Genomic DNA, 16,665 nt, shown 5'->3' on the forward strand with positions numbered 1-16,665 from the left:
GGCCTGGAAGGGCCGTGCGGCGTTCGCAGTCCTCGGGGACGGCCCAGAGACTGGGCCGGTCGGAAAGTGACGGTCAGCCGCTGTCGGGCCCCGAGGCGGGGGCGGGGGCTTCCCGGCGGGTCGCCGGGCGCGAACGCCCCCACGTGTGTGGTCCTCGATCGCCCGCATCCGCTTTGTGTGCCTGGAGCAAGTCCAGCCGCCTGCGTAACCGAAGGGCTGCGCGGTACGAGCTGTGATTTAATTTTGGGGTGATGCCGAATGGGGTGAAGAGTTGATGCGGAGTATTGGCCTTAGGGTTTGTTTCCCGGAGTTGTGTTTACCACTTGCGGCAACACAAACTTCAGGAGTCAGAACCCCTCACCCCCACCTCCCCAGCTTTCAGTTTCTTGAGCTTAAGCTCCCCTCACCTTAAGTGAAATAATCATTTGCGTAGCCTCTTGGTAACTGGCTACTGAAACTGTTGATTATGTATGCGTCGCCTACGTTGAAAAATTCATTTGACTCTAGGACTGTAACACCTTGTTAATTACCCAACTTTTGCTTAGACCACGGTTTTCTGGCTGAGAAAGTTGTTGCGCCTGAGGATTATTTTATAGCTTTTATTTATTTATTTATTTATTTATTTATTTATTTATTTATTTATTTTTAAACGGTGTCCTAATATATGCGGATCTGTTTCCTGTCCTTTGTAGGCTCAGAGGATTCACTGGAGGATTTTTATTTTTGAAAAGAAAGAACGTAAGGTATATTTTAGATACACGATCCACATTTTTTTCTTTAGTTGCGAAACTGATAAGCCATTTCTTCCAAAGACCAAACTGAAATGTGGGATTGAGGCTTACAAGGCGTTTTAATATTAAAATGTCATATTCTTAAGATGACTCTTTAGATTTTTTTTCCAGCTGTATTGGCTGCAGAGTTGATCTTGTTTCCTATCACACCAGCACCCATGCCACAAGCTTCCAAAGCAGGTACTTTTTACCTGGATAAATTCCTTAGGTTCAGAGGACAAAGGCAATGGGATTCTACTGTGGATTCCTGGAGATCCAACAGGGAGGTCTCTGATCCCCCAGAATCTGCCCTGCTATCCATACGGGGAAATTGTGGTTTGTAGGTGTTTATACCCCTCCCCCGTTTTTATATCTTCAAGAGTTTTTGTGGCTGACGCCTCTTTGCAGCCTTGTCAGTGTATTTAGATAATTGCTGCCAAAATGCCCAAGAAGCTGGATGCGCCTCTGACAAATCCATTAATAAAGACCAGAATCCAAATACTAATTGAGGAGATCTGGAGCTATCCTGAGGATGCAGACTTCTTTGTGATGCATTTCCTGTAGTGGTTGGCAGGGAGGGTGGGCTGTTCCCTGGTAAGAAGTCATGCCAAATCAGGGACTCCCCGCCCCACATCTTTAAGTCTTATTTTATTATTTTGAAAAATTCAAGGCTCAGGTCTGCCAACTCTAATTAAACATGCGTGTACCTGAAACATCCTGTACATTCTCAAAAGGCATTATGTAATTCAGGTCACTTGTGGCTTTTGAAATATTTTGCGTGGTACAGGAGAGAACATAATTTTTTTTTGGTGATGATGTTTAAAATAAAAATTTTAATAATAGCAATCCTCTGTTCCATCTTTTTAAAAATGTTATTTATACCTCACTAAATAGTCCAAGAATTCCTAAGCCTCTGTTATATAATACTTTATATATTTCAAAGTTGTAAAAAAAATATTTTTCTTTTATATTAACTCATTTTAGCAATCATACTACTTTGACTTGGTCTGCTGGGTCCGTCCCCTAGCCTAAAAATAATGGGGAAGGACACACACCTTATGTATATCCATAAACCTATTCCAAGGCCTGTTTTTATGTATATGAGAAGGTATACACACACACACACACACACACACACACACACACACACGTGTTTTTATGTCTGTGTATACTCAGATACGAAGGGGAAGATATTTCTTCTCATGAATGTTTAATTCTATGTTTTTGGAACCTAGCTGTATAATTCTATAGACATGGACATTTTGTAGCTAGATGAGACCATCGAGTTCATGGCACAAACATTTGAGTGGCAGCGTTAAACGCCAGGCACGATGAAAACAAACATGGATAAGACCCAGTTCCTGTTTCTTACCTGACACCGGAACTCTCACTTTGCAAAAGAGCAGGACAGATGGGAAATTCCCCCAGACTCCAAGGTAATGGTGGAGCTGGCCGAGCTGGGAAGAGCCTTCCTTAAAGCTGACTATAGCATTCATCTTTTCCTTTTGTGCCTAATGACATAAAGCAGCATAGGAAACCAGGCCACAAACCTGAGCTTGTAATATCATTTGTTTTCCCGGTGTCCACTGTTCTTCTCTACTGATGCCTGTCACTTGGGAAGACTCAAGATGGCCCATCATCGGAGCCTTGCTACTGGGCATGGCAGGCCCCTTCTCCCAGAGGCAAGGGACAGAGAGCATAAGTGTGGCCACATGGAGTGTGGTCCAGTGCTTAAATAATGGAACTTGTTATTTTCCTGAACATAGACCTTAGACCCTCCGGAGCCCTGGCTCCCGTATTGTATATTCTAGAAAATGTTCTCAATTTACATAGGGGTGTGGCTTTGCTTTCATGCTCAGGAGACTGCTACTGCTGTTGACCTTGTAAAACTCCCTGGTCGCTTGTGCCATGCTGTCTGCACCCTGGTTGGTTACGCGGTCTGCGGGGACTGATCTTTGAGACTCTCGTTGCCAGTGTTGGACTTTGGAGCATCTTCGTCTCTGAAATGTCCTGTCAGAGTGACTGAGTGTCCACTGACAGCTCAGGTAGCTGAAGACAGCTCGTGTTTCAGGCGTGGGTTATGTGTCTTCTGCTTTGTCAGAATGCTTGAAGTCTGGGGGATTTTGAGACACAGAGGAAGAAATATAAATGAGAGGATTGTTCGGTGGGAATTTAGGTCATTTTTCTAACTTACAGGTTTTAATTTTTTCGAAAGGTGTTTCCCAAGTTCTAACTAACGGAAACGTTCAACCCTGAAAACGCCTTTAAATTTGGTATCATACCACCAGCACTTTATTTTACAGCCTGTCACCAGGGAAGGCAGAGCCCAAAGGAAGAGAGGAAGAAATGGACATTTTAAGGAGGATGCCAGTGAGACCATTTTGCCTCTGTACCTAGGAGGGAGGCCTTGGCAACTTTGTGTGGGCAGAAGATAAGGGCTTCCCTGGGAAGGTTACCTAGACTCTTCCTGAGATGGTTAATTGGTAGGAGGTTTGGCTCCAGCTTTCACTTTCTTGGAGGTTTATTACTCCTATTACTATTTTTAACAGGGGGCATGGGCATTTTCTAGCTAGAAGAGACCCCAGGGTTCTTGGTGGGAAGGGAGAGAAGGCAGGATTTAGAAAGAAGAGGGAACCGAATCTGTACCCCCTTGGGCTTGCTGGTTTGAAGGTGGTGATTCTTGATTACAAAACCTTATTGTGGGAGCATGTAGGAGGAGCAGATAATAGTGCTGAGATAATAATGCTGAGAAACAGAGTAGAGGAGCAGGCCTGACAGATCTCTGTGAGGTGAGCAGTGTCAGGGCACCGAGAGGAAACAGCTAGAATCTTGAGGGTGTGGTTTGCCTCCGCCCCATCTTTTCCATGGGGTTGTCTGTGTGTCACTTTCAAAAAATTTAACATTTCACACTTCGGATTGCCACCTGAAGCACTGTATGCTTTTTGCCCCTTGCGGAGGCTGCCTGTAAATACGTTGTGTTTCAGAGTGGGAACTGTGAATTTCTGATGATTACATGCAGCTCATTGAATCCTTGACATAGCTCTCTGACGGAAATGCCCTTTGGTTGCTTTGTTAAGAAACTCCCGTTTGAAAACGTTGATGATTTGTCTCATTTCATGTGATTGGATTTAGTGAAATTGAGGTTTCGTCTCAGATTCCAAAGCCCACAGCTTTGTGGTGTAAGGAGCCTGGAACCCCAGGGGAATCACATCATCAAAATCTGTTTCGGGAGTCAGTGCTCAAGTACAGCCTTATTGTTACTGTGGTAGTCACATTTGCTTAGAAACACTTCTCAGTGAAATGACGATACCCTGTCTTTCTCCCAAGCCTGTCTTGTGACTATAATAGACTACCACAATTTTGAACACATCACATTTACGATTCCAAACTTCTTCTTCTTTTTTTTTTTTTTTTTTGAGAGAGAAAGAGAGGGACTCTGATGCAGGTTCCTTCCTTAGCAAAGAACCTGATGTGGAGCTCAATCCCACGACTCTGGGATCTTGACCTGAGCTGGAAGCAAGAGTCAGATGCTCAACTGACTGAGCCACCAAAGGGCCCCTACAATTCCAAACTTCAGTCATTCCTAAGGATACAGTTTACACGCTGTAGTAGTTGGCCCTGGAAGGGTGCTGTAACAGAGTGCTGGGAGCTGAGGGGCTTACACAACAGAAATCTGTTTCCGCACAGTCCTGGAGGCTAGCGATCAGGCTGACTCCTGAGGGCTGTGAGGGAGAATCTGTGCCACTCTTCTTTCCTGGCTCTGGGTGGTTTGCTGGCAATCTTTGGCATTGCTTGGCTTATAGACCTATTACTTTAATCTCTGCCTTCAATTGTACAGGCCTTCTTTGTCCAAGTCTCCCCCCTCTTTTTTTTTTAATGTTTTATGTATTTTTGAGAGAGACAGAGCATGAGTGGGGGAGGAACAGAGAGAGAGGGAGACGCGGAATCCGAAGCAGGCCCCAGGCAGCTGTCAGTCCAGAGCCCAGCGCAGGACTCAAAACCAAAAACTGAGATCATGACCTGAGCTAAAGTAGGATGCTTAACCGACTGAGCCACTCAGGCGCCCCCCAACCTTTAAGATATTTTTTTCTTTAGTATTTATTTTTGAGAGAGAGAGACAGACAGACAGACAATACAAGTGGAGGAAGGACACAGAGAGAGGGAGACAGCATTTGAAGCAGGTTCCAGGCTCTCAACTGAAAGCAAGAGCCCATATGGAGCTCAAACTCATGGATAGTGAGATCATGACCTGAGCTGAATGAAGTCAGACACTTAACAAGTGAGCCATCCATGCGTCCCATCAAATTTCCCCTTTTTATAAGGCTGCTAGTCATGTTGGATTAGGCACTCACCCTTCTCTGGTATGACCTCATCTTGACTAGTTAGATTTTCACTGGTTCTCTGTCCAAATAAGGACACTTTTTGAGGTACTGGAGGTTAGGAATTCAACATACGCATTTTGGGGGACACAATTCAGCATAAAACCCCCTGTATTACTTTTATGGAAGAACAGAACTGGGGCACAGGGCATCCCTAAGGAAGGCCAGTCCCCCTGTCTGTGCCTGTCCTGAGTGACCTGGGGCCCTTAGCACGGGACGTACAGGTTCCCTGTAGATGTGCAGCCATTGTGAGCAAGTGGTCAGAACACGTGGAGTAGTGAGGAGGGGAAATACTGTCATAATAATGGTAATAATGTAGTTGGGGATGAAAAGTTTTTTGACTATTAGAGCTAAGGTCAAATATCAGCTATGACCGTTCTTAACAAAGTGGACCCCCCCCAAAATAAAGAAAGTGGACAATTTATATTGGAACACTTTTTTGAGGAAGTTACTGGCTCCAATCAGTTTTTTTGTATTTAAATGTTTATTGAAATATGTATTATCTGCCTGTGTATATGTAGGGATGTTTGTAGATATATGTCATATATATGTATATATAAGTCATATATATGTATATATATGAAGGTGTGTATGTATGCACACATTTTTTGTATGTGAGTTTTACATGCTTCTTGAATATGCATTGATTTATAACTGTATTTTGCTTGTGATGGCATTTGGTCAAATCCACTTTTAATTTGCTATTCTGCAAATTGTCTTCCACCATCCATTCCTGGATTCTAATTATTTAGTTGTCATGTCTTCTTAGGTCCCCAGGAAAGTTTCTCAGACTTGTACTGTTTTTGATGTCATTGACAATTTTGAGGCATACTGGTCAGATATTTTGGTAAATTGTACTTCAGTTTTTGTTTATCTGCTGCTTTTCTAATGCTTAAAATGGAGTTTGAGGATTTTGAGTGCCAGATCATGAAGGTTGTTCTCATATATACTATCAATATGACATCACAGATGTCTTTTCAACTGTAAAGTCACCGTGCTCCCTCTATATTCTACTTTGAGAAAGCAAATTACTTAGTGTAGGCCTTGTGCTAACAGGTGTCAGGAGTTAACATCTGGCTTATTGAGAGGAAGCTATCTGGGCATTTTTGATTAAATTAAAATCAGTCATCATTGCATAATAATGTGCCTGGCTGATTATCTCTATGGTTTCTCTCTGTTGCTGAAGGCCTATAGATAAGTTCCTATATTAGAAGGATTTTGCAAGGTGGTGAGGATTTTATGGCTGCATTTTCTAAGGTCCCCAGTTGGTGACTACTATGACATATATCTGTTGTGGTTCCTTACATGGAACAGGATACCTTGCAGTCTGAAAGGAGGTATAGGGAAGCTCCAGGTAGCAGAAACCCCAGGAGACCACAGCTCTCAGTATTTAGGATTTCTGATTTCTGGGTAGGTAAGGTTTTATTCCTTTAAATATCTCAATATTGAGTATTTTGACCATTTTAATATTGTGGTCCTGAGGTATTATGTAATTTCACATTTTCTGAGTGAGCCTGCTATAAAATGATCTTGTCCCAGTTTATAAATTATATACATACTGTTACGCCTCCACTAGAAGTCTAGAGTGTGGAATTAGTTGAGTTTTGATCTGCTCTTATTATATTTTGAATCTTTTCTTTGTCATGTATCATTTCTTGCTGATACCAGTTTGCCGGTCTCCAGCTCTTTCCTTTCTGATTTGCTTTGGTGAATTTAGAGTCTGCACAACTCACCGTGTTAGGACTGTATACAGAGTGCATCCGTTATCTGAGATGAGATCTGTGTGCTGGAGACTGAGCAGGTATGAGCTCTGAGGATGGTGGTGCGTGGCCACCCAGCACACTTCTGCTTCTCCCTGTCTACTTTGCCTGCTTACTGCCTTCACTGCCGTGGAATGGTGAGAATGGCTGATTTGCATTGCTGTAATTTGAAACAGACCAATCGTGGGTCAGCTCCACGTCCTAAATACATTGTGGACGAATAGGGAAACCCACTTGGATTTTGAACCCTTTACGCCAAAATTTAATTTTTGAGAATTTCAACTACATATTCATATATAGTGATTGGTTTTTAAAATTGTGTCCTGAGTACTTCTATCTACATGATACTGCTTTGGAAAAGGACCAAAATGGAGGCATGACACCTGCATTAAAAATTGAAGTAAGTGAACAGTTAAAGCTAGACTATATAATTTAAGATGCTAGACTACTTGTTTTAATCAGACTTTATTGGCAAAGTAGGAAAAGCCTGTGCAGAGGGCACATGCCCTTGGTGCTGCACGGTTGTAGAGTTCGCACCAAAGGAAGGTTGATGCCAGGTTCCTCAGACCAGCGCCTAGATAGTAAGGTACAGTCACTAGAACAGTCATGCCACTAAGGATAAAAGATTCCTTTTAACAATTCACTTAATTCCTATAGCAGTTGTTTCCTGAGAGTGTGCCCTGTGCACTGGCACAAAGGCAGAGTCTAGGGCCAGGCTGGTGGGGAAGCCACACCGTGTGATTGGGACCCAGGTTTCTCTAAGAAATTATTAACAACTATTACCCATGGGTGGGTTTGTGGCAAAACAGGGTAACTAGAGGGGAGACTGAAGCAGTGGCTAGCTCAAGGAGGGGTATGGGTTTGTTAAAGACCAGGCTGCTTCCTCTGTACATATGCTCTCTGAAATTAGAGAAGGTAGGGAAGAAAGAAGCATGGGCCTTGAAGAATCCACGAGTGACATTAAATTCTTATATTCAACAGTGGTTTTTACTTCTTGATAAATCCATATTGGGCCCAAGTTGTAGCCCAAGCCCTTTACAGTAATTAATGTAAAGCTTGGTAATATAAAATAGATGCTTTTGACTTTAATTCATTAATTTCCTGATTGTGATGAATATTTTTAAGAATGCAGATGTCACCTTTATGTCTTAATCTATTTAATGGTGGTTATGTGTTTGGTATCATTTTATTGCATTTCTGTTTTGAACTCTAAGAAGTTATTCCTGAGAACAGCATCTTAATATTTCTTTGTTTATGACAGCAGCAAGTCTGGAGCTTTTTGGGGTTTTTTTCTTACGTTTATTTATTATTTTGGGGGGAGGGGCAGAGAGAGGGGGAAGGCAGAGAAACCCAAGCAGGCTCCTCCCTCTAATCGCTGAGCCCAACATGGGGCTCAAGCCCATGAACCGAAAAAAAGAGATTGTGAGTTTAGCACTTAACAGACTGAGCCACCCAGGAGCCGCATGGATTTGTTTTTTTAAATTTTTTGTTCCATAGTATCTGCTACAGATTATTTTCAGTGTTAACTTTTCATACTTGTAAGCATTGCCAGCATCAAATTTAAGTTGTTTACTATCATAACCTTTTTCCAATTAATAAAAGCAGTATGTATTTGTATTATTTATTATTTATTTTACTTATTTCGTGTGTGTGAGAGAGAGTCGAGGAGGGGTAGAGGGAGAGGGTTGAAAGAGAGAATCTTAGGCAGGCTCCATGCCCAGTGCTGAGCCCACTGTAGGGTGCCATCTCACAACTGTAAGATCATGGCCTGAGCTGAAATCAAGAATCTGATGCTTGAGCTGCTCAGGTGCCCTAGTGCATATTTTAAAATGTCATTGGGAAGGAGTTTTCAATAACATTTGGAGAACATAAGAAAAAATACTGCGAACATCCATTAAATAATGATAGAACATATAAGATTCTTGAATATTCGTTTTAATCAGACTTTATTGGGAAAGTATGAAAACCCTGTACATAAGGTTAGAGCTGCAGAGGGCACACCCATTCTGCCATGACCTTGGTGCTGCGTGTCTGTAGAGTTCACACCAAAGGAAGGTTGATGCCAGAGTTCCTTAGACCAGCACATAGGTAATAAAGTAGGAAGTCACTAGAACAGTCATACCACTAAGGATAAAAGTGGTATTTACTTGTTAATACTCATCTATTTGCCTTCTGTGTTAATACTTTCACGTATTTCCTTCTGCCTTCTACTTGTAGTTTTACATTATTGGAACGTGCTCTCTCTTTAAAATTAACACAGATTATGAGCATTTCTTTGCAGATGGCTCAAATTTTTTGAAAATTATTTGCATATGGTATTTTGGTTGCCTAAAAATGTTTTATCATGTGAATGTGTTAAAATTTGTGTAGTCATTTCTGCATTGTTAGTCCTTGGTTTATTTCTAATTTTCACTATTGAAAGCAATTCAGTGAACATCTTCATGGATAATTTTTTTTGTAATTCAAATGATTTCTTTTAGATAATAGTTGTAGAAATTGACTTACTGGGTCAAACAGTAGGAACACTTTTCTCCTTTATTGACCTCCACTGAAAATAAATGTCGTTGTATAACGAGTGCTAAATCATTCTTTTTTCTTTTTTTCCCTCAGCTCACCACCCTGGGAAATCTTACACCTTCAAGCACTGTGTTTTTCTGCTGTGATATGCAGGAACGATTCAGACCAGCCATCAAATATTTTGGGGACATTATTAGTGTGGGACAAAGATTGGTATGTTTGCTTGTTTATTTTTTCTAGTTTGCAGAAGCATGATACATATTTATATATGTACAAATAGTATATTGCTAATTATCTTTGTTTGTTTTTTCCAGTTACAAGGGGCCCGGATGTTAGGAATTCCAGTTATTGTAACAGAACAGTACCCGAAGGGTCTTGGAAGCACCGTTCAAGAAATTGATTTAACCGGTGTAAAATTGGTCCTTCCCAAGACCAAGTTTTCAATGGTATTACCAGAAGTAGAAGCAGCATTAGCCGAAATTCCTGGAGTCAGGAGTGTTGTTTTATTTGGAGTAGAAGTAAGTACCTGTTGTTATGTGTTGGGTACAGTGTCATTTGTGAAACCCCTACTATGTCCGCAGTGCAGTTTTGTATAGAGACTCGGTGGTAGGTGGTATAATGATGAGAGGTAGCCATCGTTTATGAAGTGTGGGCTGTGTGCATGACAGTGATCTGCATCTGTTTGTTGATTAAACTCTCCCCAGTGACTTTCTGAGCCAATTAAGCACTTTTAGTCTCCCCCTACTATAGATGAGGAGTCTAAAATAGAGATGTTGTACCACTCGCCCAGGGTCATCCGGCCAGCTATGGGGTGGAGTTGAATTTGAATGTGGGTTGATTGATTCTTGTGCCTTTACTTTTAAGTACTTTTGGAGCACATTTTATTAAAGGCATTATTTTTATTTGTGTGTTGTAGGATTTCACCTTGATCATGTTTTTGCCGTAGAAAAGCCTTAGAAGTCACGTATTCCATTGTCCTTCATGCTTGATCACTTATGTACCTCTTTAGAGGAACAGAGTACCCATAGATTCCTAATACTGATTAAAATTACTTTTTCATCTTATTTTGGATATGTATAAACAGAATACATGTATTTATTTATAGTATTTAAACAACTATTGAATTAAATTTAAAAATTATGAAAACTATGAAGAACAGTGTAGTCCAAATAGTCTTACTTTAATACACCTATGACGTGTTGATGGTGGGGTTTATACAGTAGGCTTCAAGATGTAGCCTAGGGTTTAGATATGCATTAAATATTTTTGTATTTTGACTTTAATAATGACAGTACAGAGGAAGCTTGTTTGTATTAATGTCATGCCAAATACTGTTGCTGACTTTTGCACTTTTTTTGCTCATTCATCATAGTTCTACCTCATGCCTAATCAAAATAATCTCTGAACAGTCCTCCAGTGCTAATGTTAATGAAATGTCAGTCGATTATTTTCCAAAGCTCACTTGTCACGTGCACACAAGGTTGGCACCTGGTATTACTGACATGTGCTCTCACTGCTTACATAACGCAGGTATTGTTGGGACATGTTTTCACTCTATATTCTCTGCTAATTAATTGTTACATGTTAGTACTTACAAAAATGGACTCTATATAATACATCTGCTTATGCTGTCTACTGGATATTTTTTGCCTCTGTCACTTGTTATTTTTAACTTGGCCTACCTTTACTACTGGGTACCCAGTAACAACTTAGTTTTTCTACTTGTTTCTCAGTGTGCAGGACTGCTGACTCATTCTTTGTGTTAGGCACTCCATGTGAGTTCAGAAATAAACCCGAGTGCGAGTGGCATCAAAATGGAATGGTAGTAGTCAGTCGTATGAAGGTCATCCAGATGACAGAAGAGAATCTTTTTTAACAAATTCTCACAGAGCTCTGTGAATATGTTCAAGTTCCTAGTATGAAGAAACCTGATGTAATCCAACTCCTGACTTTACAATGTGGAAACCAAAGCCCGAGATGCTGTTTATTCTCAAGAGCACCTCGCAAGTTAGAGGCCGATCTAGATGTAGGATAGGGTCACGAGAGCTGCCGTGCTCTCCCTGCTTTATCTTGGTGTCGCACATTTGTAAGATGCTTTACTGTATTTTTACGTATGATTTTTTACTTTCCTCCTAGACTCACGTGTGCATCCAGCAAACAGCTCTGGAACTAGTTGGCCGAGGTATTGAGGTTCATATTGTTGCGGATGCCACCTCTTCGAGAAGCATGATGGACCGGATGTTTGCTCTTGAGGTAATTGTCCTGCTTTAAAATAAACAATTGGTTAAATTTTCCAGATTAATTCGAAGAGTAATGAATAGTTCCCAGCAATGAGAGATTTACCTCTTCAATTTGAGTTTAATCTGACCATATCAGACTCATGGACTTCCAGAGTCTTGACTGTGTGAGGTGTTGCCACCATATTCTATTTTAGATCTTCTGAGATCTAGTGATACCGAAAGCTCTTGCACAATTTTTCATCTTAACTTTGTTAATAGTTTGACGTTTGATTCTAAGAGATATTCCAGTAAGCTTAGTCTGAACCATTTAGAGATTTGCAATTCGAAAACAGCCCACCTTGGTTTAACTCACTCGAGTTGTAGCCCGAACCTAGGGCATGGTGGGCTGAAGCCTGATTCAACTTACATTAAGCATCCTCACCTGTGAATGTCTGGGACGGGGAGGTCTGGCACTGCGGGTGGACGCCACTCACACACATTCCTCATTGGCTGTCTGCACCAGAGTGTCAGGACGGGCCATTGTCAGGGAATCAGTGATACTTTTCACTGTTGCTTAACAGTACTCTTGCGTAAGCATTTTCTTTTCCAAGACTGTCAAGAAGCAAGCTACCACAGAATCCTCTGAAACATTCAGTCTACATAGTGGATTGTTTTCTTTCTCTCTCATGTTTAATTCTAATTCTGCCATAATTTTAGAGTAACATCCATGTGGATAGAGTTGGCAAGGTCTTTAACTGATTATTTCTGTTGAGAACAGGAAATACAGATTCTTTTTTTTTTTTTTTTTTTTGAGATCTTCCAGTGTTCGGGCACAAGTGGCCTTTGAGCCACCTTCTCTGTTGGATTGCTAAATCATTTCTTTAGCTCCAAGTATGTCCTGAGGGCGGTGAGGTAGGGCAAATGAGAGTCAGATGGAAGAAAGGAGAAGAGTCAGTGCAGAGGGCTGACGCAGAGGCATCTGGGGAATTAGCAACAGTAGTTGTTTTAAGGCCCTTGGCCCTCCCTTCTCTAGGAAGGCTGAGGCCCAGAACTTGGAATACTAAAAACATCCCCCCCCCCAAAAATAATCTTATTTCCTAATAAATAAATTGCAAGGACTTATGCCATTACATTCAAGTAAGTTTTTGAGATATGTCTTTATCATGGCATTTATTACAGAGAATTAAGACTGTTGGCAGTTTTGTCTTCTCACAGGACTGAGAATAAAAACATTGTCAACATGTTTACTCATTCTTTCAGAAGTAGTCTCATCTCAGTGATAAGGAGTCCAAACACTGGAGGGATAATCCTGGTTTGAATGCAGGTCTGGCATTTTGTAAATCTGTGTCCAACGACAATTTAGCTCGTACATATGCCTCAGATTTCGTACTGGTGAAGTGGAAATAATAATAGCCACCACATGGCAGGATTTGGTGAGGATTAAATGAGATAATGTATTGTTGGTATTTAGTGTGGTGTCAGAACAGTAAACACCGGTTAGCTGCTGCGTTTATTTTTATTGTTATTATTTATTGTTGTCTCCATGAAGGTAGTCTTCTCTGAAACATAGAAGCATTAGACTAGTTTGTAAGAGCCAGAAGGGACCATCCTGAGAAGTTCTCAGGTTCTCAGGAGGGAAGGAAAGAAACTAGTCTCAGTGGCTTTGGAAGAGGCAGAGCACTGCCGTGGGTCCCGTGGAGTGGTTGAAAAGTTAAACGAGAATCAGGTCAGGTGTTGATGGAGGAGGCATGCCACATTTCAGACTTGTCTCTTAGTCTTAATTTTATCTGAGAGGTGTTGTAGTTCATACCTAATTTATTGGGAGAAATGTTAAGTATCTTTCTTTTAACTTGTGACTTTGAAAGCTAAACAGCAATTGGGCCAGTGCCCCTTCTCTGTTCCTCTAATTTTTTAAAAATGTTAATTTGTTGTTGAGAGAGAGAGACAGAGCACAAGTGGGGGAGAGGAAGAGAGAGAGGGAGACAGACTCTGAAGCAGGCTCCAGGATCTGAGCTGTCAGCACAGAACCTGGTGTAGGGTTTGAAGTCACAAACCGTGAGATCATGACCTGAGCCAAAGTCGGATGCTTAACCGACTGAGCCCCCCAGGCGCCCCTCTCTCTGCCTTTAGAATACAACTACTTAAGGAATTCCCCCATATTGCCCGTTGAGATTATTATATTAAGACGATTTATAGTTACCGTTATCGAAACTTGTGTGCCAGGGTTTGTGGTGTGTGGGTTTCTCAACAAAATATTTTGAGCACTGGCCTTCTGTCAGGCGTTGTTTCTTTCAACTAATAATTGTAGAGTAAATGCACAATGAAATAGAAGAAAATCCTCTCTGGAACTGGATACTTTGTACTCATGGAGGGTTGTTGGCACTGGTTGGAGACGTACTGGGTTTGGTCTTTGTTTTCCCCTTCGCCCTCTCTGAAGCTGTCGTGACCTTGTGCCATTGCATGTTGAGGTGTGTGGATCAGAGTAATTTTCTTTTCCTGAGGTCTCTTTGGACTGGTTTTGCAAAGTGTAGGGGATGAACTTCAGATGCGTATTAAGCCGTATATCTGCGTGCATTAATGATGTGCAGTGTTAATTGCCCCTTTTTAACCCAGGCAGGAAAGAAGAGTCTGGGACGGGCCCTGTAGTGTCCTCCCAGCTCACGCCGATTGCAGGACCCTGCCTGTGTCTGCACCAGCTGCTGCTTCTCTCTCTGCTCAGGCACCTTTCAGCTGGGGCTGGCTGGCAGCTGGGAAGGTCTCGGACTCAGTTCTAGCAGCTTTGCACATTCCCTAGCCACGCCTCCACTCACACACGTTCTTGGCTTCATTATTTTTGAATCCAGTCACTACTGTCCATATCTCCATCTTGGAGCTAAGTAATACCGTGTAGGTTTCAGCTGACTAATACATGTTTCTGTGCCTCAAGCATTCAAGCATTCCAGCCTGCTCTTGCCTCGGTGACCCAACTCAGCATCGCTGAGGATCGTTGGCCTGCAGTCAGCCAGATCATGGTCAGCAGAGCACTGGGGAAGGCTGTTTTCGTCAGGAGTCATCTGATTTCTTCCTTCCATCTGGGAACAAACAGTTCTCTGTCCTTCCTGCCTCACTTAGGAACTAGAAAGATAAGCAAGGACTGACCTCTGTCGGCACCTTTGAGTGTAAAGCACTTTGACGGACACTGAAAGTGTGTAATTGGGATTCAGAGCAAATCGCTGAAAGTCCACCGATTCAGCCTTGGGAAGTGAGGAAGGCTGGGCAGGGCTGCCGGCTGCTGAGGGAGGGAGCTGCGCTGTGTCCAGTCTCCTATTTGTCCCCTGCGCTTCTCTCGGAAGCAACCATGCCATCCTGGGGATTCTTAGGGTTTTGGTAGGGTAGTCAGAAGTTGACTAAAAGGCAAGGAGGAGGAAGGTAGTTTCCAGAAGCCTTTAAGAAATTTAGAGATAACTTACCTGGATTACTTGTCCCAACATAAAGAGTACTAGCGTAATGAGCTTGCTCTCTTTCCTCCCTCTTTCCTGTGCAACAGCTGTTTGTTCCTCTCTTTAGCGTTCTGGTCAGCCACTCTGCGTGCCCTTGAGCACTGGCTGTGGGGTCCAAGCTTGCTTTCTGGGGAGTAGACTGTGGCTTCTACTCTCTGCTGCATCCTTGGGCGTAAAGAGGAAGGATTTGCTCTGCCCGTAAAGAGGAAGGATTTGCTCTGCCCGTGGGAAAATCGGGCAGGTGCATCTCTAGTCATCTGAAGCATTAACTTTCACTCTGCAAGGGTATCCTGGCTATTCATGGGATTCCTTCTTTATGAGGAGGTGACTGATCTGGGTCTTTTCTTTTGAGCTGCTAACAATTATTCCTAACCAACTGTCTTCCATGGTTCTTTTAGTGGATGTTTTTTGGGATAGCAGTTGTCCAGTTTTTTCCCCTATGATTTCTGATAAAAGACATGTAGAGAATACATCTCTAGAATTCTCGTTTCCTTCTCCACCCCTCTCTCTTATTCTCGACTTTTTCTTCTTTGCCCTCCTCTTTCCTTCCTTCCCTCCTTGAGATTTCTGTCCTTGGTTTGACATTTGTTAACCTGTCAGCGAAACATCAGACAGCCTTAAATTTTATACTCTTGTTTAGTAATTCTGAAGTTTATGATGGTTGTAGTGGTGGTTCTGTTATCTTCATCTCGGGGGCACATTCTTACACCTCACTTGGAGATCGTCTTCTCGGTTTTTTTTCCCTAACTTTTCTTTCTAATGTTTATGTAGTTTTGAGAGAGTGAGAGAGACAGAATGTAAGTGGGAGAGGGGCAGAGAGAGAGAGGGAGACACAGAATCCGAAGCAGGCTCCAGGCTCCAAGCTGTCAGCACAGAGCCCGACGCGGGGCTCGAACCTGCGAACCGTGAGATCATGACCTGAGCCGAAGTTGGACCTCTAACCGACTGAACCACCCAGGTGCCTTGGTTGAAGGTCTTCTCCCATCAGTTATTTCTTACGTACAGGAAGGACACACAGATGTTTGGAGGCAGAGAAAAGAAAATAAAAATCATTGTTGTACATTCATAGTCTTTATTTCCTTTCCCTGGCACATATAAATCATAATGTTAGCAGTGTATTTTCTTCTGCTTGTTTCTCGTCCGTATTACTAATAGAGTGAATAATCCTAATAGGTTTGTGGTGTGTTTCCATCACTGACTTTGGTGGTCTGGCTGAGGACCATGGTTTCACTAGAGGACACTAATTATTGTGTCCTCCCATTGCCTTTGCTTCTGTGATACAGTGTTCATGGTCAATACAATTCTTGATTTGTCCTTGTCTTTTTTTTTCTTTCTTAAAGCGTCTTGCGCGAACTGGGATCATAGTGACGACGAGTGAGGCTGTTCTGCTACAGCTGGTGGCAGATAAAGACCATCCAAAATTCAAGGAAATTCAGAATTTAATTAAGGCGAGCGCCCCGGAGTCAGGCCTGCTTTCCAAGGTCTAAGGACGTTTGAAGGACTGGTCTCCTCCGCATCAAGTGACAGGACTGTAAGCCCAG

The 16,665-nt window shown here is 42.2% G+C and overlaps 1 protein-coding gene across 1 annotated transcript; it reads left to right on the plus strand.

The window, feature by feature from the left end:
* Nucleotides 1-7,411: 7,411 nt before the first annotated feature.
* On the plus strand, nt 7,412-16,659 carry ISOC1 (isochorismatase domain containing 1). Its single transcript, XM_029941161.1, has 5 exons — nt 7,412-7,495; nt 9,520-9,639; nt 9,741-9,944; nt 11,563-11,679; nt 16,465-16,659. The coding sequence occupies exons 1-5, from the start codon at nt 7,412-7,414 to the stop codon at nt 16,609-16,611; spliced, it is 672 nt and encodes a 223-aa protein (XP_029797021.1). The 3' UTR covers nt 16,612-16,659.
* The last annotated feature ends 6 nt before the right edge of the window (nt 16,660-16,665 follow it).

The sequence above is a fragment of the Suricata suricatta genome, chromosome 6 (assembly GCF_006229205.1).
Source record: "Suricata suricatta isolate VVHF042 chromosome 6, meerkat_22Aug2017_6uvM2_HiC, whole genome shotgun sequence".
Taxonomy (NCBI): domain Eukaryota; kingdom Metazoa; phylum Chordata; class Mammalia; order Carnivora; family Herpestidae; genus Suricata; species Suricata suricatta.

What these genes read in the sequence shown, in the direction of transcription:
- ISOC1 (XM_029941161.1), top strand. Translation starts at nt 7,412, where the DNA reads ATGCCCTTGGTGCTGCACGGTTGTAGAGTTCGCACCAAAGGAAGGTTG. An exon ending in TTGTTTTATTTGGAGTAGAA is followed by an intron (nt 9,945 to 11,562) that starts GTAAGTACCTGT and finishes CTTTCCTCCTAG; the next exon opens with ACTCACGTGTGCATCCAGCA. An exon ending in ACCGGATGTTTGCTCTTGAG is followed by an intron (nt 11,680 to 16,464) that starts GTAATTGTCCTG and finishes TCTTTCTTAAAG; the next exon opens with CGTCTTGCGCGAACTGGGAT.